Source organism: Streptopelia decaocto, assembly GCF_964273445.1.
Source record: "Streptopelia decaocto genome assembly, chromosome: Z".
NCBI classification, from domain to species: Eukaryota; Metazoa; Chordata; class Aves; order Columbiformes; family Columbidae; genus Streptopelia; species Streptopelia decaocto.
The window spans coordinates 3,198,418-3,224,019 of NC_138657.1; the positions used below are offsets into that span (position 1 = coordinate 3,198,418).

A 25,602-nucleotide genomic window follows, 5' to 3' on the forward strand; every position below is an offset into this window, starting at 1 on the left:
GAGAAGGACTTGAGGGCACCGGGCTGAGAGATCGGCCATGAGCCCGCACGTGCGCCCGCAGCCCAGAAGCCAGTGGTGCCCTGGGCTGCATCCCCAGCCCCGTGGGCAGCAGGTTTGGGGGATCCTGCCCCTCTGCTCCACTCTGGTGAGACCCCCCTGCAGTGCTGGGCCAGCTCTGGGTCCTCAGCACAGGACACACAGGGACCTGCTGGAGTGAGTCTACAGTGGGGCCATGAGAATGATCAGAGGGATGGAAAACTTCTCCTATGAAGAAAGGCTGAGAGAGTTGAGGTTGTTCAGCCTGAAGAAGAGAAGGCTTCAGGGAGACTTTAGTGTGGCCTTTCAATATCTAAAGAGGGCTTACATAAAAGGCAGAGAAAGATGTTTTACCAGTGCCTGACAGGACAAGGGGTAATAGTTTTAAGTTGAAGAGGGTCGATTTAGAATGTGTAAAAAAATAAATTTTTTACAATGAGGGTGGCAAGACATGGGAATGGGTTGTCCAGAGAAGCTGTGGATATTTCAGATTCAGAAGTGTTCAAGGCGACGTTGAATGGGGTTTTAAGGAATATGATCTATTGGAAGGTGTCCCTGCCCATGGCAGGGGGATTGGACTAGATGATCTTTAAAGATCCTGTTCAAGCCAAAACATCTATGATTCTGTGGTTCTGGATAGTTCAAAATGAACTTTGTTTGCAAGGTAAGCTCCAGAGTATTCCAACAATAGGAGAAGAGAGAGTAATAAAGAAATTTTTTACTCAGTTTTTAGCTCAGCCACTTGCATACTCAATTTGCTTGAAAAATAACCCAGCACATGACAAATTAGGATATATTTTACTGTTCCTATTTCTGTTAAATTTCTATTTAAGTGTAAAAGCCTTCCTCAAGCAGAGATCACAAACCTGGAACTCCAGAGCTACCAGCTATAGTTTAAGATGCTTTTCCTACAATCTATGAAATGACTAAAAGATTGTACACTTAGAAGCCAGACAATTACTCTATTTTCTTTCAGGTCTGCATATCCAACCCCTGTTTCTGTTTTATGGTAATATGCAAGGCAGTGACCTTGTTATTTTATTTTTATTGACAACATTCAGTAATGTTTTGCATGAATTGTTGCAGAATCCATATGGGGTCATTGGTATCAGGCTGCAATTTTAACTGTCTTCTAACTGGATGAGTCCCAGACAGGGAATAAACAGTACTAGTTCAAATATTCACATGCAAATAGGTGTTTGTTTTAATATCTATGTATAAATGATAATTACATGTGGCACTTTTTCCTTTCTGCAATATCTTTGCTCTCTGGAATTTTAATGAACAGCTGTCAACAATTACTAGTAGATGTGAAAGCATATTTAAAAACATTTTTGTCTGTGTTTACAGCTCTCTGCACTTGATATGTCATAATTTTTTAAAGTATCATTCACCTGGAATTTTATTCTCTTTCCAGAAAGGGTGACTAATGGAGAATGGCTTTTCAAAGCAGTGATTTATTATTTTTTTCCATTACTTACTGTACTGTTCAAGGTGGGGAAGTTCGGGTACTGAACTTCAGGCTTGAAACTGGGAAAGTCTGGGGTTTTTGTGATGTAGGAATTCACTGTTGTGGGTGACTGAACAGAGAGTAAACCAATACGGGGATGACAGCCAGAGACAAGCTACATTAGGACACTAAACATAGACAATTGTTGCTGGGTAGGTCCATCTTTCTTCTGCGTTTGGATGAAACAGAGATAAACCATGGCATATGCACTGCCATAACAAAACAGCAAAATAATGGGTGCTTGCGCTGAAAGACTTCCCTATGCCATAGGATCTTGTGAGCTGCACTGAAACAAGGTGTAGGTGTGAACCAGGACCCGCTCCCTGTTGCAGAGGCAGGATAGCATCATGCAGATGATGGTGTTTGTGAGAACATGGAATCAATGGAGAGAACTCATCATAGAACCATTGAATGTCCTGAATGGGAAGGGACCCACAAGGATCACTGAGTCCAACTCCTGTCCCTGCTCAGGACAACCCCAAATTTCACACCATGAATCTGAGGGCATTGTCCGATCTTTTCTTCTCCAAAGGGTGGGTCATACAGTAAGATTCAAAATTTAAAAGTGGTAGTAGGCCTTACTGCAAGCTGCCTTTGAATATGTTTTTAAAAGTACGATATGCCCACAAAACATTCAAAATAATGTAAATATACTACCACCATCTCACATTTCAGGAGAGAAATATTCAGTCAGAAAATCAGAGGCCTTTAGTTAGGAGCTGGTACCACGTTATGTAGTTATAGGTAATGTTACAAACTGCAGAAATTGCCTGGGCTTCTTTCTGGAATACACGACAAACACAGAGAGCCCTTGTACAGCCCCAGGCACCGTGAACCTCAGCAGGCAGCTCGGCAGCCCTTTTCTTCTCTAAAACAGCCTCTCTCCAACTTGCTCTCACCCACGCAGCACGAGGTACTTTCATTTGTGCTTGCAAAAGCCCTATGGTAGAAAAACACCAGTTTGCCATGCAGGTGCACAAGCATTAGAAGTTGCAAACTGCTTTAAAACAACAACAAAAAGGAGCTGTTATTGACATTTTACTGAACACCTCTATTCCTGATTTTTTCTCTGTTTTCTTCTGATACCTCATCACTACCTATACCATTTTCTGGATTCTATTTGAGACAGAAAACACCCTGAAACCTACATTTAACCAGAGTTTTGTTTCAACCCTATTATTTCATGTCTTTACATCATGTAGATACAACTTCTGTGAGTACCTTTTGCTCTTTTTTCTTGAGCATTATACTTACAAGCTATGTTTATCAGACTTTATCCAAATTTATATAGATCTTAGTCAAGCTGACATTTTGTCACTAAGAAATAAATTAATATTTGAAGAAATGTCCAGATAATAAATATTTAACATTTATTTTCATTTTTTCATAAAAGACTATTTTTTTTATAATTAAAATGTAAAAAATACCCCAGAACTCCTCACTTAATAATACAATTATCACTGCAGATTTGAGCATTTGAACAAGACAGCTACTCTTTATAAATCTGTGCACTTATACCAGCACTGGACTACTCAATGGAATTTTTTAATAATTCACTGTCCCTTTTAAGTCCATTTGCTTTTTTTTTAATGAATTGAGAAAAATTATTCAGGGATCTTTCACAAGTCCATAAAATCTAACTGGCTTCATGCAGTTAGGGAGAAAATAGGCACACTTTTATTAAAATCTGTATATTTGCACTTGTTTATAAAACTCAGATTTTTTTTCCAAAAGCACCATGAAAACAAAAGGAATATTGCAAGCTTCCCACAGTGTCCTGTTATTATGGTATTGGTGTAAACTGCTACGACTTTATTTTGGGAATGTTATTGTATCTGAAATTGTTCTGACAGAGGAGACCGACCGATGCTTCCTGTGTTGCTCACGACAGACCTTTTCTTGTGAGCACATTTCAGCTGCGAGTAGCACTAGGAAATTTCAAAACACAGACATTAACTCCAAATACTCCAACATGCAGACAGTGGGTGACTGGGCAGCCATTGAATGTACCACAAAACACAAGACATTGCTCTGACCAGGGCGATGCTGTGTTTTATTGCTATATTCAAAGGGACCACTAACATGCTTAAACGAGTAGGTGTCCCTGTGGTTTCTAGTGGGGTTTTCTGAACTGGAAAGAACAGTCAGTACCGTTCTGAAAGCCAGACTTGTTTGCGTAGGGGTAGCCAACAAATCGTACCTGCAGCATTTGTTCTTCCCCTGAATATATCATCGTACGCTTTCCATTGTGGGGTCACCTGGTAGGCGTGGATGAACACCACGAAAACCACCACCAAGCACATTAGTGGCACCAGAGCAGCGGTGAAGAGCGCAGCGTAGGCATTTGGAATGAAGCATCTGAGGGAAAAAAGTGGAAAAAAAATTCTGTTTGTAAACATAAAGAAACCTCTCAAACCATCATAAGTGAAATTAAAAAAAAAAAAAAAAGTTTTTGAATAAGGATATGCTTTACAAACCACAAATTCTTTAACTTTATTCCCAGAGTAACCTTTATAGAGTTCTGTTGGTTCTTATCTCCTTATTCTATCCTAAGGAAAACAACATTTGCACCTTAAAACCACGTATGTTATATTTTAGCCTAACCAATGTTGGAGAGATTTAAACTGTTGCAATGGAACAAATTATATTTTAACAAACTCCATGCATGCTATATTCATTTAATGGGATCACTCTTAGTCACCAAAGTCTAAAAGGGCATTATGCAATTTTCTATACTTAGCTCCTGAAACCACAAATTAAATTTTGAGAAATATATTTTTAAAATAAATGAACAAGCCTTAAAGGCAAGATAACTATTCCTCCTCAAGTTGTTGGAAATTATATGTCATTTGCACACTGAAGCCAAATGCTCCCTCCCCTTTTTAAAAAAAAATTGTCCTGTCTTTCCTTACCCTTTCCATTTATTAAAGATATAATTATTTATAAAGATGTGACAGGAACATGACTTATTCCTGAAAAAGGATCAAATTACGCATATAAGATGATGTCTTGGAGAATATGGAGATGGTAGCTAAAGAGAACTCTCTGCGGCATGAGAGATCAGGGTTTTCTGTGACCTCCCTGGAGATCAGTACGTGCTTTATTGCCATTGACCTACTCTGGAGATGACGCACGACGGAGCAGCCCAAGGGACAGCTTGGGAGTCACTGTGTCTAGAGAGTATGTGGTCACTGCTGTCCTTATTAAGAGGGTGTAACTCACCCAGCCCTTCTGTTTGTCAGGTCAGTGCTGCTAATTAAGCTTAGAGGCAATGCTGGTATAACATACACCTAGGAGCCAATCTTTCACTGGTATGCCTGGTGTACCTTCTGGGTTTGGTTAGGTGGACATGGTGTACTCTGTCCAGCCAGTCCTGCAAGCCTCTGGGACTGCATTCTGTGTCAGCTCCTCCAGATCACTGAGCAGTGTAGAGGAAAGGGACCTGGGAGTCCTGAGGACAGCAGGATGACCATGAGCCAGCACTGGGCCCTTGTGGCCAGGGAGACCAATGGTACCTGGGGTGGGTTAGAAGGGGGTGGTCAGTAGGTCAGAGAGGTTCTCCTGCCCCTCTGCTCTGCCCTGGGGAGACCACACCTGGAATCTTGTGTCCAGTCTGGGCCCCTCAGTTCCAGAAGGACAGGGAACTGCTGGAGAGAGTCCAGCGCAGCCACCAAGATGCTGGAGGGAGTGGAGCATCTCCCGTGTGAGGAAAGGCTGAGGGAGCTGGGGCTCTGGAGCTGGACAAGAGGACACTGAGGGGGGAGTCATTCATGGGGATCAATATGGAAAGGGGGAGTGTCAGGAGGATGGAGCCAGGCTCTTCTCGGTGACAGCCAATGATAGGACAAGGGGCAATGGGTGCAAATGGGAACACAGGAGGTTCCACTTAAATTTGAGAAGAAACTTGTTCCCGGTGAGGGTGTCAGAGCCTGGCCCAGGCTGCCCAGGGGGGTTGTGGAGTCTCCTTCTCTGCAGACATTCCAACCCGCCTGGACACCTTCCTGTGTAACCTCATCTGGGTGTTCCTGCTCCATGGGGGGATTGCACTGGATGAGCTTTCCAGGTCCCTCCAACCCCTGACACTCTGGGATTCTGTGATTCTGTGACCATCAGTTGGCACACTCAGTGAATCGCCAAAATAATTTTCCAGCAGAATCTATAAATTTTCCGCAACTCTCTTGGAAGATACAGACTCAGACACCAGCATGAGATAGAACCTGATAACATCACCAAGCAAGCAGTTAAGCAACAGGGTGGGTAGGATCTCTCTATAGCAATTAAAGGTGTTTGTTTCACAGAATCACAGAATGGTTGAGCTTAGAAGGGACCTTTGAAGGTCATCTGGTCCAAACTTCTGCTCAAGCAAGGCCGTTCAGGGTCTGTTGCTCAGGACCATGTCCAGGTGGCTTTTGATTATGTTCAAGGATGGAGATTTCGCAGCCTTTCTGGGCTTCCTGGACACAATAACTGATCCATTTCATCCATCTAATTTTTAATATTTCTTAGGTATGAAATACAGTTTTGTTTCTCAATTGCATTCTTGAGTGGGCCAAACTAGCATTGAAGTCATGAAAGCTCTTATGTATATGGTTTAGTGCTAGATTTAGGTTATGGTTGGACTCAATAATCTTAAAGGTGTCTTCCAACCAAAATGATTCTGTTCATCACCTGTGCTACTTTGAATGATTATACTGAAGCCAAGAATCCTAGCACAAGCATAGTCTTCTACAAAATCAAATTTATGTTCTGAAACCTGCAGTATTTTTTAAAAGTTGATATCTTTTCGTATTTCATAGATCACATACACTCCTAAAAAAAACTATCTGAACATCTTGAAAGTTTTCTGTGAGCATTCCCTTAATGAAAGCTGCATAAAAATGAAAACCCATAGTGATGGATCTCTTTTACTAATACTCCCAGGCACTTGCTCTAAAGATGACACTGAAAAGTTATTTAGACAAGAAATACACAAAGCCATATTAACCCAAAAATCTTACTTTGGATTTGTTCTTGAAAGCAATGATGAGCAGTTCAACAACAACCACTGCTTCCTGTAAGTTTTATTCACATATAGCAGTGTGATGATGTATGTTGAAAGCTATATTTTATGCTGAAAATCATGGGAGATATCATTACAGGGACCAACTGAAAATACTTATTATACTTGACTAGGGGCAAAAATTTATTATCCCATTACCATGACACATATATCACATGGAACTACTTTCACCTATTCCTAGCACTGGATAGGAATAGAAGAAAAAATGTCCCAAAACATCAACTAAGTTTGTGTTCCAGAACACAACTATTCTACAGGAAAAGGCCTAGACAGACTGATGTGGAAACTGGAATGACCTACACATAATTCAAACCTTACTTGTTTAAATAAGAGCATTATCTCCTGCAAGCAAGGTTGGTTTGTTTGTTTGTCATCAAAAACACAATTGTTCAGCTTTTGTCCCACACTGCCTCCACTCTTGCCCTTCTTGACTATTGTTCTCTGACTGGAGGGTCCATCTTTGTGGTTTTTGACCACTTTGTTGTGGCAACTAACTTTATTTTTATCCCTGATGCATTTTTTTTTAATTGTTATAAATTTACCTGGTGACCTCAACAATAACATATTCCCATTACTCGATTCTCTTTCACTACTACTAGCCAAACTCATCTTCAAGACTCTCTGGTAGCCTCCCAATCTCACACTCCACTCACAGTGTCACTTTTCCCACAAAGCTCTACTCACATCTCAAATGTTTCTAACTTACAATTAATTTTTCCAGATTCTGAGAACATTAAACACATTATCCAAAGTCCTGTGTTGGTCTGTATCTGTTATAAATCTATGAAAGACGCTAGAAATAATTTTAAAATAATTGTCTATAACATATTTGTTTTTCAAGGTATAATTCCATACTACTATGTAATGATTTGTCGTTTATTTAAGAACTTTAAAATAATAAAAAGAAAAAAGCCAACAAACCAACCAAACCCCAAAATAACCACAACAGAAAACCAAATAAACTATATTAGGTTTTTTTCCTTCAATACAAGCAGTAAGACGCGTACTTTACATATTTTTTTTTGCCAGGAATGGAATGATAAGAAAAGGTTTTAAAATATAAGGGTTTTTTTTCTTTCTAGAGAACAATTGCAGATGTTAATTCAATCTAAATTGACACTTTTAAATACAAGAAACATGGCAAGTTTAGGACATGCATATAGGACAGACTATATTACCTTCCCTTTGGAAAAGACATAATCTCAAAAAATCAAAATCATTTAAATAAATTCATTGGTTAAAATGACCTCAGTCAGAATCAAGGCTTTACCTTGGTTTTTCTAGTTTTTCCCCTTCTAATCTATAAAAAGGGTCTGCTAGGCTTGCTTCTTCTCAAGGCAGTGAAGTACGTTTATCTGACCCCTTAAAGTGTCTCCGTAAAGTTTTGTAAATATCTTCTAAACTATAACATTTCCTAAAATCTCAAGAGATATTACAGCTACATAAGATATAGAAGGCCACCTTTTCTTTTTGTAGTAATTTTTAAAAGAAAAACAGAAATCAGCTGACAAGATATATACTGGAGCTGTTTGTTAGCACAATTACATAATTAAAACTAAAAAAAAAAGGAAAAAGAAAAAGGAAAGAAAACAAGCAACTTTGCTAAGGAAATAATGACTATTTTAAAAATTCAGAAAGGTATTCAATGAAAGGACTGACATTTTGTTCCCTTCTAAGCAAGAAAGATTTAAAATAGTTCAAAGCATTAAAGGCAGTTTCATTTCATTATTATTGCTGAGGACAATCTCCTTCAAATGCATCTTGAAACTATGGAAAGTTAAGCTTGATGGAAAATTAAGTGTTCTAGTCTATCAAATACCTGGTGTTCTCATTTTGGTTTGTCAGCAGGCAACTAACCTTTATTTTTCATTTTGACTTTTACTTGTCAAGTGAGTTTCTCTCCAGACCTACATCATCGTTATTACTACTGCTAATTTTAATTGATAATTTATTTTCATTATTGTTATTATTTAATCCTGGGCACAGGATTTAGCTTCTCCCTTCCTTTAGGCGGGAACAGGGAATTGTGACACCATGTGAGTTTGCTCGTATTGCACGTGTTACCTCAGGAAAGTAAAAGGCAAAGGTCAGACAACATTAATTTTCGCTTCTGTTTGTATTTCATCAGCTCCATTTGGAGAGAGAAATCCCTGCACCTAGAACAACCTCACAAAAGGCAAAGACTGAGTCATTTATTCATGCTTACTCAGCAAAATTATTCACAAAGTAGGTGGGACTGCTAAAAAATGAAAATAGAAAAGTTGGGTTATGATCTTCATACACTTCTAGATGTCCACACATCCTGGGTTTCCTTAAAAAGCAACCATCTCTTTTCCAGATCTTGGCTTTGTTGTGGGAAAAGGCTACATCACCTCTGAGTTACAACTCTGTATTACTTCTTAGAACATGCTCAACAATTTTCTAAGTGTGAGCAGGCGAGACAATGGAAAAGTTCTTGACAAATAACTGCTTGCCAAAAAGTTGCTAATCTGACAAATTATCTGCAGCAACTGCGTATGACCTGTATCTAAGTAAAACACAAAAAACCCTAAAATGTCTTTCTTTTATGAACTTGTCATAGATGACGATAATTATTATCTGCATCTGATGTTCTGGGCAGCTTACCAGTTTGATAATCAACCCTCTTTTGGAAATATTACAGGTTTTTGATAAGCAGAAGCTCTGGGCTTTTAATTTCAACACAGTTTTAAGTATAAAACTCTGAGAAGCTCTGATCTGTTGCATTGCATCTCAGAATTGCCAACAAACTCAGTTCTCTTCTCTATGTTCATTTGCAATTCAGCTGATAAATCGCTCCTGTGTGCCTACATCAAGTGCAATAATTCTTACACAAGTTTATGCTGTTCCCTCTGGTCCCTTCTACCAAATTTCTGCATGTTTTGGAATACTGCTGTTCCTTATATCAAATACCTGCACATTTTTTGGCAGTGAGGTGTAATCCCAAAGCAGTGCAGTCCAGGTAATGCTGTAGTATTTTATTTCCCTTAGCACCAAGCTCGAGGTCCCAGTCCATGGGCCCTGCACACACGGTTCAGGACTACTCGTGTTTTACACACAGGACTAGTCATGTTTTACAGACATGGGCATCTACCATGAGAGTAGAACCAATTCAGCGAATCAGTGCAGAGCAGCTCATCACAGAATCACAGAATGTCAGGGATTGGAAGGGGCCTGGAAAGCTCATCCAGTGCAATCCCCCCATGGAGCAGGAACACCCAGATGAGGTTACACAGGAAGGTGTCCAGGCGGGTTGGAATGTCTGCAGAGAAGGAGACTCCACAACCCCCCTGGGCAGCCTGGGCCAGGCTCTGCCACCCTCACCAGGAACAAGTTTCTTCTCATATTAAAGTGGAACCTCCTGTGTTCCCATTTGCACCCATTACCCCTTGTCCTATCACTGGTTGTCACCGAGACGAGGCTGACTCCATCCTCCTGACACTCCCCCTTTCCATATTGATCCCCATGAATGAGTCCCCCCTCAGTGTCCTCTTGTCCAGCTCCAGAGCCCCAGCTCCCTCAGCCTTTCCTCACACGGGAGATGCTCCACTCCCTGCAGCATCTTGGTGGCTGCGCTGGACTCTCTCCAGCAGTTCCCTGTCCTGCTGGAACTGAGGGGCCACAACTGGACACAAGATTCCAGGTGTGGTCTCGCTGGGGCTGAGTAGAGGGGACGAGCTGCCGAGCTTTAAAGCAGAGGATTTTAAAGCGAAACAAAAATAACTCTCATTTATTTTAAAAGTGCATGCAGGAAAATGCTGGTTTTATCAGCTGTTTGAGACTGAACCAGTGGTGGGCATTCCCTCAGAGCAGATGACCCTGTCAGCTTTTGCAGTGTCAAAGCCTCCTGAACCTGTCAAATTCTCAGCCTGAACACATTATATAGTTCCATTCTTTTTTTGTTTTACATTGCCAGCAGTCATTTTCCAGAAATGCACTGAGCACCAAGATTAATGTTTATACCATGTTTTGTTTTCTTCTCCCCTCAAAGGGAAAAAAAAAAAAATGTCGACAGTTTTGTTTGTATGTGGTGTTTTTGAAAACATTGCTTATGTTGTTATGAACTGCTTTGAAGAAAACCAGTAGGAAATGGTATGCTCATCTTAAAATGGGTAACGTTTGAGATGATAGTCACTGGTTCCTGAGGAAATTCAAGCCATGTTCATACCAGATAAATTTCTGTTTCTAGAGCAGATATTTTAGAGATTTCTACAAGATTATGCAAAAAAATTATAGTGCCAAAGGGGTTAGTCCCATAGCCTTCACTCCACTTCATGCAGTTTTCTAGATACATTAACAGCACATCACACAACATAATGAAAACACGGACTCAACACATATTAAAATTCAGTGGAAAAAGCATTTAAAGAGAGTGGCCCAACCTGATGTGCTTTATGGCAATGGAGGGTGGTGTAGCACTTGTCTGGAGTATTTTTAAGCTTTACTGCACAGATAGGGTTTGCATCTCAGCCAAAAAACAACTGTGAGTGTAACAGATGCCACCTTGCTACCTAAAACCGCAGCAAGTGTTGGGCTGTGATGGTGTCATGGATGAAGCTACGGGATGGTTTAACGTGAGTGAAAATTTGGAAGTATTTTTGAAGTACCACCAGAAATGACTCACTGTGCATATAAACCTTTTACTAAAGGAAACTGCACTGTGGCAGAGAACTAAAAAGCTTTTCTCTCCATAAAAAAAATATTTTCTCCCTACCACGTGCTGCATCATTACTGCCTGATCTCTGTCCAGCCTGATAAAGAACATGCGACCATTTCCTACTGTTACACTTAATCTTCCGTGGTTCGGTTTACACACATTACATCTTGGCATAGCCCATATGGATGTGGGAAACAGATTTTTCCCTTGTTTGCTGCAACATTTCTTTACCTACTTGTAAATTGCTGCAACTTTCCCTTCTGGTCTTCTATTAACTAAAGAGCCCTAGATCTTTCAGTCTGTCTGAGCACATTTTATATTTAAGACCACCACCAGTCTCATTGATCACACCATTTTGTTGATGTATTTCTTAACTTATGGGGTCAAGTACCTTTGATAGCATTTCATCTCAGTACAGGACTACAGCAGGATTTTATGTGTCCTTAAGACTAAGTTGTTCCATATATAGGCCAATACTACATCTGCCTATTGTGCCATAGCACAAAGTTGTTGTCTCAAGCTCAGTTTATCACCCACAATATGCAGAAATTTTTGTGAAGAACTAGTAAACAGCTAGTTATTCGCCATCCTATTTTTGCATAACCGATTATTCTTGGCAAGATACAATTCTTTCCACATGTTCCCACTGAATACCATGCTACATTTTCAGAACAGATCTCAGATGTCAATAACATTGTGAATTATAACCGACATTCAATGTACTTCTTTCCCAGCATTGTGCTGTCGTAAAGTTGAATGGAAACTCTTTTATCCCAGGCTTGTATGATATGAGGTAAATGTAATATTTTCCAGTCTATTAGTAACCAAGGAAGACGTTGAACAATATTTGAAGGGCATTTTAAAGTTCCTTGAGAAGTTTCATTCAAGAATTACAAAAAATATTACCTGATAACATATTTAGTCTGTTGACAGACTTTTTCAATGTGTCTTGGAATATACGGGGGAAAATTTGAGATCACTAGATATGTAATAACATCGCTTCAAAGGTCAGAAGCAGCAGAGGTGGCAAAGGGGACGCTGGGCTGCATCAGCAAGGGCATCACCAGTGGAGTTAAATTAATCATTATCCTGCTCTACTCAGCACTTGTAGGCCACACGTGGAACACTGTTCAGTTTTGGTCGCCACTGTACAAAGAAGCTGTGACCGGGCTGGAGAGGGTCCAGAGAAGGGCCACAAAGATGATCTATGGACCGGGAAGCTGCCACAGGAGGAAAGGCTGAGAGAACGGGGCTTGTTCAGCCTTGAGAAAAGAGACTTAGGGGAGAGCTCAGCACTGTGTTCCAGTATTTCAAGGGTGGCTATAAAGAAGACAGAGACTCCCTTTGTACAAGGAGTCACAAGGAAAAGATGAGGGGCAATGGGTAAAAGTTACTCCTGGGGAGATTCTGATTGGACATAATAGGAAAATTTTTTACAATGAGAACAATCAGCCACTGGAACAATGTCCTCAGGGAAGTGGCTGATTCCCCAACATTGGACATGTTTAAGATTCAGCTGGACAGGTGATGAACCAGCTTGTCTAGACCGGGCTTTTGGAAGAAAGGTTGGATCAGATGATCCTTGTGCTCTCTACCAACCTGGTATTCTATGATTCTATGTAAAAAACTCTGTATATTACTGTGGATCACATTAAACAGAACATGAGTCATAACTTTATGCTGTTGCAAAGTGGTCAGTGTCATACTTGGTTTATGAACAGCAGCATATACTGCAACACATACAAAATAATCGTTCTGCTCTAGTCAGCATTACAAAAACCTCAGTGGCAAGCTCTGTTTGGTTTTGGCATATTTAAAAAACATGAATTACATGAAAAAAGTTCACAGGAGAGCAATGAAGACTACCAATGGTCTCATGAATGTGTTTCAGTCAGAAAAGCAGAAAATAAACGGTTTTGATTTTTTTGTTTGGTTGGTTGGTTTGGTTTGTGTTTGTGTTTGGTTTTGTTTTTTTCATTCTAAAGAGATGGGACATGTGTTGGCAAACTGAAAGCACACAAAGGAACTGGCCACCTATGAGTATGCAAAAAGCAAAATAATAATACTTTCTCCATGTTGCAATTTTTTTGTTGTTTTGCTGGAAAACAGAAGTCAAGGGGTTAAAACCATACCAAGACTGGCTGATGACCCTCAGAGTAGTCACAGAAGAGATTAGCTCTGTTTAGCAGATCCCCAAGAAGCAGGGCTAGGTCCATTAAAAAAGTATCCAGGCACAAACTACAAGCTGCTTTCAAGACCAGAAATTAATGCCTGGGGAAAAAAATAAATACATAAAGTACATGCCTTACAAGGAAAGATGTAAGGCAGTACTTCTTTCTGTGTTTTAACTGCTCTTTCCAATGAGGCCCCTGAGGTTCAGTTCTAATGTAGATAAAGCTTTCTCTTCTGGTGAACACTTGTCAAACATTTCCCAGGCAATCCACAGAGTCAAGCCCAAAACAAGAAGCAGAGTTTTCTTCCTTCTTCTTTCCTTTCCTTTCCTTTCCTTTCCTTTCCTTTCCTTTCCTTTCCTTTCCTTTCCTTTCCTTTCCTTTCCTTTCCTTTCCTTTCCTTTCCTTTCCTTTCCTTTCCTTTCCTTTCCTTTCTTTCCTCTCCTCTCCTCTCCTCTCCTCTCCTCTCCTCTCCTCTCCTCTCCTCTCCTCTCCTCTCCTCTCCTCTCCTCTCCTCTCCTCTCCTCTCCTCTCCTCTCCTCTCCTCTCCTCTCCTCTCCTCTCCTCTCCTCTCCTCTCCTCTCCTCTCCTCTCCTCTCCTCTCCTCTCCTCTCCTCTCCTCTCCTCTCCTCTCCTCTCCTCTCCTCTCCTCTCCTCTCCTCTCCTCTCCTCTCCTCTCCTCTCCCTTCCTCTCCTTTCCTCTCCCTTCCTCTCCTTTCCTCTCCTTTCCTCTCCTTTCCTTTTCTTCCCCTTCCCCTTCCCCTTCCCCTTCCCCTTCCCCTTCCCCTTCCCCTTCCCCTTCCCCTTCCCCTTCCCCTTCCCCTTCCCCTTCCCCTTCCCCTTCCCCGTCCCCTTCCCCTTCCCCTTCCCCTTCCCCTTCCCCTTTGCTTTTCTCTTTTTCCCTCACTGTAGATAATTCCTTAATTCTATTCCTTTTCTTTCCTTGCCTCACCTTCCCTTTCCTTTCTTCTTTCCTTTCCCCCCTTCCTTTCTCCCTTCGCCTTTCCCTTCATTATCAATAACAGCAAACCATGCACAGGCACAGGATAACTGCACACACCCAGAGAACATGCTTAGTATGTATTTTATTTACATCCTATTTGGTATTTAACTAAGATATTGCTTGCCGATGTCTCTGATGCTAAGGAAGCCCCTTTATATCATAATCAGCTGAAATATTGCACAATCCAAACTGCATAATAGGAAAAGAAACCCTGCAGATGCACAACAACAGTGAAAAACACATATAGCTCCTGATTACCAATCCAGTATTTATCCAATACTTAAAATAATGCTTACCAAAAACTTTACTTTCACTGCTAATATGTCTGGCATTCTGCTACTGGTCTCTCTCTAAAGATATGAATAAGACACAAACAAGAGAATTTTAAAACAACCTATCAGCAAAGAATATTTCTATTTTCTTTTGCAAAGGGCAGGGCATATTGCAATACAATGCAACGCTCATGGATTACATTTTTTTCCCTAAGCCTTCAGAAAGCAACCAGGTGTGCTCTGAATAATAGCCTGACATGCAAATGATAGTATTGAGTCATGCTTTTATCATCTATACTTATTAAGCATGGACTATAAAGATTACAATTTCCATTGAGGCATAGAAAGAAAACTTAGTCATGTAAAATAATTTTTACAAGGCATTTGAGGATATCAGTGCCAGGTCAAAAAACACAAAGCAGCTGTCAGGACAGTGCTCAGACAAATGGGCTCCTGCCTCTACGAATTAATTTAATCAAAGTACAGCTTGAAACAATAATTTTCAGCCAGACATTGGTCCAATATTGGCACAATACGTCTACTTGGTTAAGTGAAAAGGAAAAATGAAGATCAAGGAAAAAACCCCATTCTCATTCAATATCAGCTTATTGGCGGACACCCACACTGACACATGAAGATCCAGGGATCTGTGGTCAAGCAAGGAGCCTCTTACCATCCAAAATGCCCAATTCTGTTTAGCATTGCTCCAACTAGATATTTTCAAAACAATGACGAGGCAGAGGCTGACTGAGTCAAAAACATCATTTTGATGAAACTACAGCATATTTGGGCCCCTCCATCCTCTACAGTCCATCAACGCTACTCCAACCCTATTCCAGGCCCTGGAGACAAGTAGTAACCTCCCCAGTTCTAAGAGACCTAGTGAAATTGTGGATTTTGGATGATGGTGGATACCTAACAGCTGGAGAGAAACAGACCCCCTTAGAGAATTAAATTTGGTCCTAAAAACTGATAAACCAGTTTTGATTTTTTTCCTTTGATTTGGCTTGCATTGGTAAGATCAAACTTCTAGAGAAAACCCAGGGATGGTTAGGGGAATGTATCTCCTTACAGTTTATCACAGTGTTTATGTCTAAATTAAAATTTGCTAATAAAATATATTGAAATACTGATTAATTACACTAACTTCATACTGCAATGGTCATATTTCAGTAGTTAAAATAAGAAAATATATACAGAGGACTAAAAAAAACCTGGTCTTTTTGCAAATTTGGATGTCATAATTTCCCAGCCAACAGAGGTGAATGTTTATAATTGTTTGAGTATCTTTGTGTGAAGAAGAAAATTCCAGCCACTATACAGAAAAACCCAAAAACATAATAATTATTATGTAATTACGATGATGCTAATGATAACATTTATGATAACATTGTTTTTCTAAATGCTGTGCATCGCTCATTCAGAAGTGTAAAAACACTGATTTGATAAGAACAAAGACCTGGCTTTCAGCATTACAACACAAGGCCATGGATGTGTTGATAAAAATAAGGCTCAAAAGGCCACAGCAGCTTTACCAAAGCTGAGAATTAATGGTCAGACGCACGCTGCACTTCTAACAGCTCGTTATTCATACCAACCTTGGGTACATGGGAAGTTTTAGGAGAAGTGGCCTGGCTCAGGTAAATCGAGCACTGGAAGGCCAGCACAGTGATATGGGGCTTCAAGAAGACACAATATGTTCCCTTTCATTATTCAGTGCTTCAGAAACCTTCATACGAGCGCACTGAGCAATGATCTGGCCTCCAAGCAGGCTTGATTATTCTGCAGGACTAAGGAGGGAAGAACAATTTCACACTGGTCAGCACAAATTACAGACGCCTCAGTGCACTCAAGTCACCCTTGGCAGGTGGGAGAGGCTGTTCAAGCAGTGGAGGCCGACTGAAATGTGGCATGGCTTTATATTTTGATGGCTTCTCAATATGTGAGGGTTTCTTTTAGCAAGAGGTTCCTCTCTAGAAATAGATTTGTTTGGTTTGGTTTTGTTGCTGTTGGTTTTTTTTGTGCATCTATGCAACAAGAGAGTAGCTCAATATACCCAGAGCTATCTAATTTACATTTACACTGGGTAACTCCAATATATGGCCTTAGAGCAAGGTTTCACCTTGGTTTATAACTGAGTCAAAGGGTGTTGCTGGAGCTTTCAAAGAGGGACGACACAGCCCTCATCCCACTGCCATCGCCTGGGCAGGATGTGGTTGCCCACAAGCTCTCCTATATTCTTAGGAAAATCCCTGCCACTATGTTTGGTTTTCCTTCTTTTGCCCCCCTTTTTGCTTTAATGACTTCTAAACAAACTGCACACTTAACCCACGTTGGCCAAATTACATGCACTGAACTCTGTTTTATCGCAAATCAAGTTGCAGTACAACATTATAAAATACCTCTAATTCTGTATTTAAAAAAAAAAAAAAATCTTGGAAATGTATTCATTACACATTGTAAATTTCTACCTAGAAAGTTTAAGATTTTAAAGTGGTGTTTACATGCACACATGCACTTCCTAGAAAAATTTTGTCTCTTTCCATGAAAAAATGGGTGCCACTTTGATAACTGGCTCCTAAATGCAAGCAATTGTGTCCGAAATACTGATGGTATTGAAATGATCATTACACAAGTTTTTTAAAAACTTGTGCTCTGCTTGGTGTTACATTTTACAAAGCAAAAGGTTTTCTAATATTAGTGATTCCAGCCCCAAAGAATGCACCTCTGAAATTTCAGACGACCGACGCAACAGCTGTAAATATTACACTTCTCTCTGCATGACATGTATCTGAAGCTATTGAATTGTCAGTTCCTGTTTCTTCTTGTTCTGAAAAAAAAAAATCTTCTGTAATTTACAAAGTAAATTTGCTAAAAATAAGTAGGCTTTTACTAGTAAGATAAGACATGTAGGAAAGCTAGCAAAATGTCAGGTAAATGTAACACAATGCATCAGCGTTTATAAAGAGTCGTTTCTTTTTATAACTTAAAGAATGCAGTGTTTGCTGAACTTCTACCATAAGCTCATGTCGGTGCTGTTACTGATAAGCAGAGAACAGTAATATAAATAAATGTTCTGGCTGATAAGTGAACCACAAGCAACCCTTCCTGACATTAGTGAAGCTTTTTTTTTAAAACCTCGCCTCAATTCTCACCTCCAAACAATGCAGCTGGAGAATCTCCATCTCTGGATGTTAACAGAGGTTTTCTCAAAGTGCAGAATTTTGTTTGCTTTGGGTTTTCAGGGTGTTTTTTTTATTTTTTTATGGTTTTTTTTCTTCCTGCTTTGCAAACAGACGCAGCTCTGGGTACATTGTGTGCAGAACATCGCGCAGAGCGGAAACCCGCGGCGTGACTGCTCGGGAGGAAGTACCAGCTTCTTTCCTCCCCAGCAGTCTGAAAAAAACTGCATCTGCCTTTCCCAGGTGGTAAATTGGCAGATATGCGCCCAGCTGCCGCTTAGCAAAGCTCGGCTTTGTGGCTCCAGGTGCTGATGCTGAGCAAACGCTGAGGGCAATGCCCAAGGAGCTCAGGTCCCCTCTGGCCGTGGTTCTGCATAGAAAGACACCTCCAAGTGAGGGACACGCTCTTCCACATCTGTTTGTTCCAGGATGACAAACAGCCCATTCTTGAATACTGTGCGTTACTGGGCCCAGCAGCTGTTTATTAACAGGGTTTTACAAGGCTGTGCTTTGTTGGGCAGTGTTGGCCTGCTGCAGAAATAGACTTTGAGATAAGCTGGTTCTTGCAGCTGAGTGTCCTGAAGCCAATGCAGCTTCCTGGGGTAGATATGGCACCTCTCAAAGACATGGAACAGCAGCCTTTGCACAAGCACTGAGCCTCTGCCCCAAAAATATTAAAACCTGAACTTGTTGGAGCTACATATTCCTCTTACACTTTTGTGCACCTTTGCACAAAAATAATGTTGTGCAAGTGCTTCAGAAACCCATGGCCAGGATGTTCCACCAGCTGTTGCACAGGTTATCCTACATTTAGATGTGGTCTCAGTGACAACTACACAAATTCAGATGTCAAAATGTAAAAGATTCCTGGGTCAATTTGCCATGCTTAACTAAGAGATGGGGTGCACGAACTGGAATCAGGGAAAAAAAACAATTCTCACCTAATAATTTCAACAAAAGAGTTGAAAGGTTGTATATACCTATGGAATTATTTTGGAAGAAAATTTAAAAGGCAAACACTTTTCCTACAGCTGCAGCCCAAAGATTACACCACAATGTTACTTTTGCTTTTGTTTAATCACTTTTCCTGAAAAAGAAATACGGGATTTTCTCTGGAAATTTCTCAAGAAATCTCTGACTGCCAATACTACTGCTGTGGATATTCTTCGGTATGAACAAAAATGGAATCTGTGTTGTTTTTGGTGAATTTAAATCAGTTTATATCTCATGCAGATTAGCTCAGAGATAGGCCCATACCTTTTATTTCATATATAATTCAACATGGGGAAAATAATTCTTTTACTGGATGTAATTTTGAAATGAAATGCAAAATGTTTAATAACAGCTCTTCCAGATTTTATAGGGTGATAATGTAGCAGTCAACCCTTTGCATTATTTAGTTTTCTTTTAGTTTCTTTCCTTTATGCAGCAAAAGAAAGAGGAAAGGGAGTGAGGAGAAGAGGAGAAGGAGGGAAAGAAGGTAATGAAAACACAGTTAGACTATCCTAGTAAAGAAATGTAAACTCAGAGTGCAGTGGAATTTATAATTGTCAGAAATCAAGATAAGGTTTGCTCATTCTTGTTTACGTTTGGACAGATTGTCTCAACAATCTTTTGAAAGACAACTCCACATCAGTGCGAAGTGCTGCTAGAAATTTGAACCTATCACCTTTACTATATGTCAGTATTAATTACAAGTAGTACCATATACATTAATAGAGGTGCTCACAGAGTAACCACCAACAATAGAAATGCAGTTGACCATGAACAAAGAATGAAGAAGTGCCAAGATTCTGTTTTGAAACAGCAAAGAACAGGATCTTCACAAGATTCAGCTTGAGTCAGTGACTGCAACAACAGTCTTGTCAATAAACCAGTTCTATTGCATAATAAAGCAAAAAAGCCAATTTCCTTGTTTTTCTCTACTGCTGCTATTATTGTAGAGCTAAACAGTTGGGAAAAGGGGAAAAAATAAAATGCCTAAGCAGTGCTTTCCTAAAAAGAGAACCCATTTGCTGTTGTTTTAGAACAACATGGGCCACTATGTTTCAGTCTTCTCACTATACTATCTTATGGAAATTTCTACGTACAATTTTATACCTACTTATTTTTCTTTATTGTTTTTTTTTACCCCTCCTGTGAAAGCAAAGACTAAAGACCATTAATACAGTTTAGGCTTCCAAGGCACTGGAAGCTCTGGAGTCCCAGGTATATTGTCCTAGGAGTCCCAGAAACTTGTAGTCCTCAGCATTTGACCAGCAAAACAAGCTGTTAGAAAACAGCTTGAAATCTCCTGGAGTAGGGTTCTTGCTAACACTGTAATTTTAAAAATATATAAGGAATTATCTGCCTGATTTAAGTTAATTATTTTGTTCCTGTTTATAGCTAAGGTTTCTTCCTCATGCGTATCAGTCATCATAAATGGCTTTGAAAAAATAATTTATTATTATGGGGTATTTTTGGTTTTTTACTGTTCAATATTTCTCACATTCAAGAAAACCAAAGAATCACAGAATCGCAGAATGTCAGGGGTTGGAAGGGACCTGGAAAGCTCATCGAGTGCAATCTCCCCATGGAGCAGGAACACCCAGATGAGGTTACACAGGAAGGTGTCCAGGGGGTTGGAATGTCTGCACAGAAGGAGACTCCACAACCCCCCTGGGCAGCCTGGGCCAGGCTCTGACACCCTCACCGGGAAGAAGTTTCTTCTCAGATTTAAGTGGAACCTCTTGTGTTCCAGTTTGAATCCATTATACCTTGTCCTGTTACTGGTTGTCACCGAGAAGAGCCTGGCTCCATCCTCCTGACACTCACCCTTTATATATCTGTAAACATTAATGAGTCCCCCCTCAGTGTCCTCTTGTCCAGCTCCAGAGCCCCAGCTCCCTCAGCCTTTCCTCACACGGGAGAAGCTCCACTCCCTGCAGCATCTTGGTGGCTGCGCTGGACTCTCTCCAGCAGTCCCCTGTCCTGCTGGAACTGAGGGGCCACAACTGGACACAATATTCCAGGTGTGGTCTCCCCAGGGCAGAGCAGAGGGGCAGGAGAACCTCTCTGACCTACTGACCACCCCCTTCTAACCCACCCCAGGTCCCATTGGCTTCCTGGCCACAAGGGCCCAGTGCTGGCTCATGGTCACCCTGCTGTCCCCAGGACCCCCAGGTCCCTTTCCCCTACACTGCTCTCTAATAGGTCATTCCCCAGGAACCTGGGGTTGTTCCTGCCCAGATACAAGACTCTACACTTGCCCTTGTTCTATTTCATTAAATTTCTCCCCGCCCAGCTCTCCAGCCTGTCCAGGTCTCTGATGGCAGCACAGCTTCCAGTGTCAGTCACTCCTCCCAGCTTGGTGTCACCAGCAAACTTGCTGATAGTACACTGTATTCCCTCATCCAAGTAATTGATGAATATATCTTTCCCTTCTACTAGCTTTTAGGACAGACACTCCTAATTAGCTTACTTTTTCTATTCATTCATTAAAACAAGGATTTTACAAATCCAGCTAAAAAAGATGTTTCCACGTGCAAATTGTCAGACCTAAATAAGGCTCACAGTCCTGCCCTTTGGCACGCAGAACAGCAAAAATGTCATGCAAAAGTTTTTATCCCCACTTCAAAACAGTACTTAGTGTGCACATCTTTTTTAATCTGCATGTTTTGTTGTAACACAATGAATGTCCAGGACAAGCACACACTACAACTCCTTCTATTGCAGGCTCTCTATTAGACATACTGCTTCTGCATGAGCCATATTGACAAATAAATTTAATAATGCAAGTACAAATCAAGCTGCTAAAGCTGCGTTCCCTTTTCTCAGACATACCTCAGCACTCTTTTTAGGAAGATCAAATACAAGAGGTTAGTTGTATATACTTATTATAAACAGCATGTTGCTGGCAATGAAGAAGTCAGAGCCATTTACTGGTATTGATCTCACTATTTCTTATTCTAGCATTTCCTGTTGTATTCTAGCACACTGGATAAAGCCTTTTCTAAGCTGTTGGAAAACAGACAAACTGAGAATGAGGGTTTTTAGTAGCAGTAGGCAGTGTTCTGCTAATTAAAGACCATAAAGTAGGAGGGACTATCTTACTTATTTCTTGCAGAACCTGAAAGGAAATGTGAAGCTTTTAAAAGCTGCCAGTGGCAGGGATGCGAGCATTTGTCCCACTGGTGTCCTTGCCATAGTCTTACACAGCATTCAGATACATCTCTGGAGTTTTGCTTCATCACATAAATCCCCTGATCTGAACCTGTTTGAAGCATCAGGTCCCAAGGTCATTTGTGGGTGCAGCTTTCACCTATAACAACTTATCCTTACAACCCTTTAAGATTATCTTGGTGTGTCAGAGCCTAACAGTTGCTGGGAATTTTACATTAGCAACAAATATTTTTCCCTATTTCACTTTTCAAAATTCCATCACCCAAATCAGACATTTTATTTTAATTATTTAAAAGCACAATGCAGTGATTATGTCTGTCTCTGATGTGCTAACATTTGCTTAGCATTAATCATAAACATTTGCCAAGCTACAAAAAAGCACTCAACCCATGCCTCCAACTATTTTCCTCCACTGAAAACATATGTTGGCAATGAGGGATAAATAAAAGGTAATTAAAGCCATCACATTTAGTAGTGAAATGTTTTTAAATAATCCTTAGCAGTGGGTAGCACATTAGGCAGCTTCCTTGGAAATAATGCGGGAGTTTAGAAAATGAAGCACAAGTACAGAATACAAAAAGCACAAATTTTAAACTCTCTTAACTCTTGCTATAGGTCAGGGAAGTAGAGTAATTTTCCCAGGATAGATAGAGAGAGAGAGAGCGGGAAAGGGAGCGGGAGAGAAAGACAGAGAGAGAGAGAGAGAGAGGGGGAGATCTGTGGGAATGTGCGTGTAGTGGTGCAGTGCGGACATAACCCAAGTAGCTCTGGTTCACAGAATCACAGAATCCCAGAATGTGGGGGGTTGGAAGGGACCTGGAAAGCTCATCCAGTGCAATCCCCCCATGGAGCAGGAACACCCAGATGAGGTTTCACAGGAAGGTGTCCAGGCGGGTTGGAATGTCTGCAGAGAAGGAGACTCCACAACCCCCCTGGGCAGCCTGGGCCACGCTCTGCCACCCTCACCAGGAAGAAGTTTCTTCTCAACTTTAAGTGGAACCCCATGTGTTCCAGTTTGAACCCATTACCCCTTGTCCTGTCACTGGTTGTCACCCAGAAGAGCCTGGCTCCATCCTCCTGACACTCCCCCTTTCCATATTGATCCCCAGGAATGAGTCCCCCCTCAGTGTCCTCTTGTCCAGCTCCAGAGCCCCAGCTCCCTCAGCCTTTCCTCACACGGGAGATGCTCCACTCCCTCCAGCATCTTGGTGGCTGTGCTGGACTCTCTCCAGCAGTTCCCTGTCCTGCTGGAACTGAGGGGCCACAACTGGACACAATATTCCAGGTGTGGTCTCCCCAGGGCAGAGCAGAGGGGCAGGAGAACCTCTCTGACCTACTGACCACCCCCTTCTAACCCACCCCAGGTACCATTGTCCTTCCTGGCCACAAGGGCCCAGTGCTGGCTCATGGTCACCCTGCTGTCCCCAGAACCCCCAGGTCCCTTTCCCCTACACTGCTCTCTAATAGGTCATTCCCCAACTCATACTGGAACCTGGGGTTGTTCCTGCCCAGATACAAGACTCTACACTTGCCCTTGTTCTATTTCATTAAATTTTTCCCTGCCCAGCTCTCAGCCTGTCCAGGTCTCTGATGGCAGCACAGCTTCCAGTGTCAGCCACTCCTCCCAGCTTGGTGTCATCAGCAAACTTGCTGACAGTCACTCTATTCCCTCATCCTAATCATTGATGAATATATTGAATAATATAGGCCTCAGCACTGCCCCCTGAGGCTCTGCACTGGATACAGGCCTCAACTGGACTCTGCCCCATTGACCACAACTCCCTGGCTTCTTCCCTTCATCCAGTTCACACTCCACCTCACTACCCGCTCATCCAGATCGCACTCCCTCAGGTTAGCTGTGAGGATGCTGCGGGAGACTGTGTCATTTCTCTTACAGTAACAAAGAGTTCAGCATGGGCTAATTTAACCTGCTGAGAAGGGCAAAACAGTGAAAGGTGAGAAGTCGGCCAGTGAAAAATGCAGGTTTTTTATTTTCTTCCCCACCAGTTCACCTGAGTGGTTCACGCAGCATTTGGCCTCATATCCAGATGTCCAAGAACCATTCTGCGCTGAGATCTGGCAGCTGTGGTTTGCAAAAGCTTTGAAACCCTAGGTGATCTGCCAGTGAACTGAGGAGAAGAGAGGTGGAAAAATCGGGATAATAGGAAGCAGAAGCTGGAGAGGGAGGACCAGGCTTGGAGACACTTCCAAGTCCGTGCAGAATATAAAGCTCAAGCATTAGGGGATAGGAATTCCACTTCCATTCGTCACGTAAACCTCTTCCTCTTAGCACGTCTGACAGTTCAATTGCAATCCCTGAATGCTTTTTTCTGGCTATTCTTAGCTATTTTCTTAGCTATTCCTGCCTGTAAAAGTCTGGTGTTTCAAGTATGTTGTTCTAAGGTTCAGGGCTAAATTCAGCACTATTGAAATAATAGAGGAAGAAGGACACAAGAGACTTCATCCAAATGTTCGCTGAAGGTAAAAAAGTTCCTGTTGTTTGTAGTGTCACAAGCCCTCGTGTTTAAGAAAGAGGGCTCTGTTTTTGGGATCTGTGCCCAGAATGTGCATCAGCAGTGAAAGAGTCGTGCAACTTGGGGAGACTCAAAGCACTATTTTGTCTGACTGGGTTCAATGGCAGGTGTTGCGTTAAAGACAAAACAAGACTCCACCTGTAACAAATAATTAAGGTTTACAGGGGACTCCTTGTAAGTTCAGCCAGTAAATAATTGGAAACTGTGAGTGCTGTAGCCCTTGAAATAAAACTTAACAAAAAGTAGCGTCTGGAAAGATGCTTCAGAAAGGTTTTATCCTTAAAACAGCATCAAAACAAATGAAGCTTGGAGAAGTACTTAGACAAGACATCACAAATTATCATGTTTTATGTTTTTGTTCAGGTTGAGCCCTGAGCCCAGACTGCTCTCATCCTCCCACCTATCCTTATGAGTTAAAACTTACGGGCTTTATCATTCAAACTTCCAGTCCTACCCAGACTTTAAAGTAAACATGTCTCATCTCCTGCAACTTCCATGCACTTTGTGTAACACCAAATATGCATAATAACTTACAGATTTGTGCATCTTTCAAACCTTCACTTCTTCAGTACACTCAGAAGTGATGGGAATCCGCTACCTTTCCACATTTGTTCTCCACCACATGGGAGTATCTTTGGAATTGTAGACTATATTTTTGTGCATGGTACAGCTCTCAGCATACAGATGTTTAACAAACCGACAGTTAGGACAGTATCTTAGTTGTCTCCACACTCCTGTTTTGTCACTAGTTTGGGTTCCAACACAGCAGGGCTCAAGGAAAACGAGCATTCCAGCAGCAACTGCACCGCTTGTTTTGTCTGAAATCAGGTCTGACTCCCGCTCCTCTAAGGATGCACAAAGTGCCCTTGACCCGTCAATATGCACCTGGTACTGGAATGCATCTTCTTTTTCCAAATAGTGTTGGCCGTGGATCCTAGACATTAATTTGTGCCCCATGCCACGCTCATGTGTAAAAGCCTGATTTAGAGAAACTGCAAC

At 41.3% G+C, this 25,602-nt stretch overlaps 1 protein-coding gene across 1 annotated transcript in view; it reads right to left on the reverse strand.

Annotated features, from left to right (window-relative positions):
- Positions 1-25,602, reverse strand: part of ADGRV1 (adhesion G protein-coupled receptor V1) — a gene marked incomplete at its 5' end in the record, with an annotated part of 258,760 nt that overhangs the window by 49,347 nt on the left and 183,811 nt on the right. The window contains one exon of the mRNA XM_082075144.1: positions 3,747-3,904. Coding sequence (XP_081931270.1) covers positions 3,747-3,904 — 158 coding nt within the window. The remainder of the gene's footprint in view (positions 1-3,746; positions 3,905-25,602) is intronic.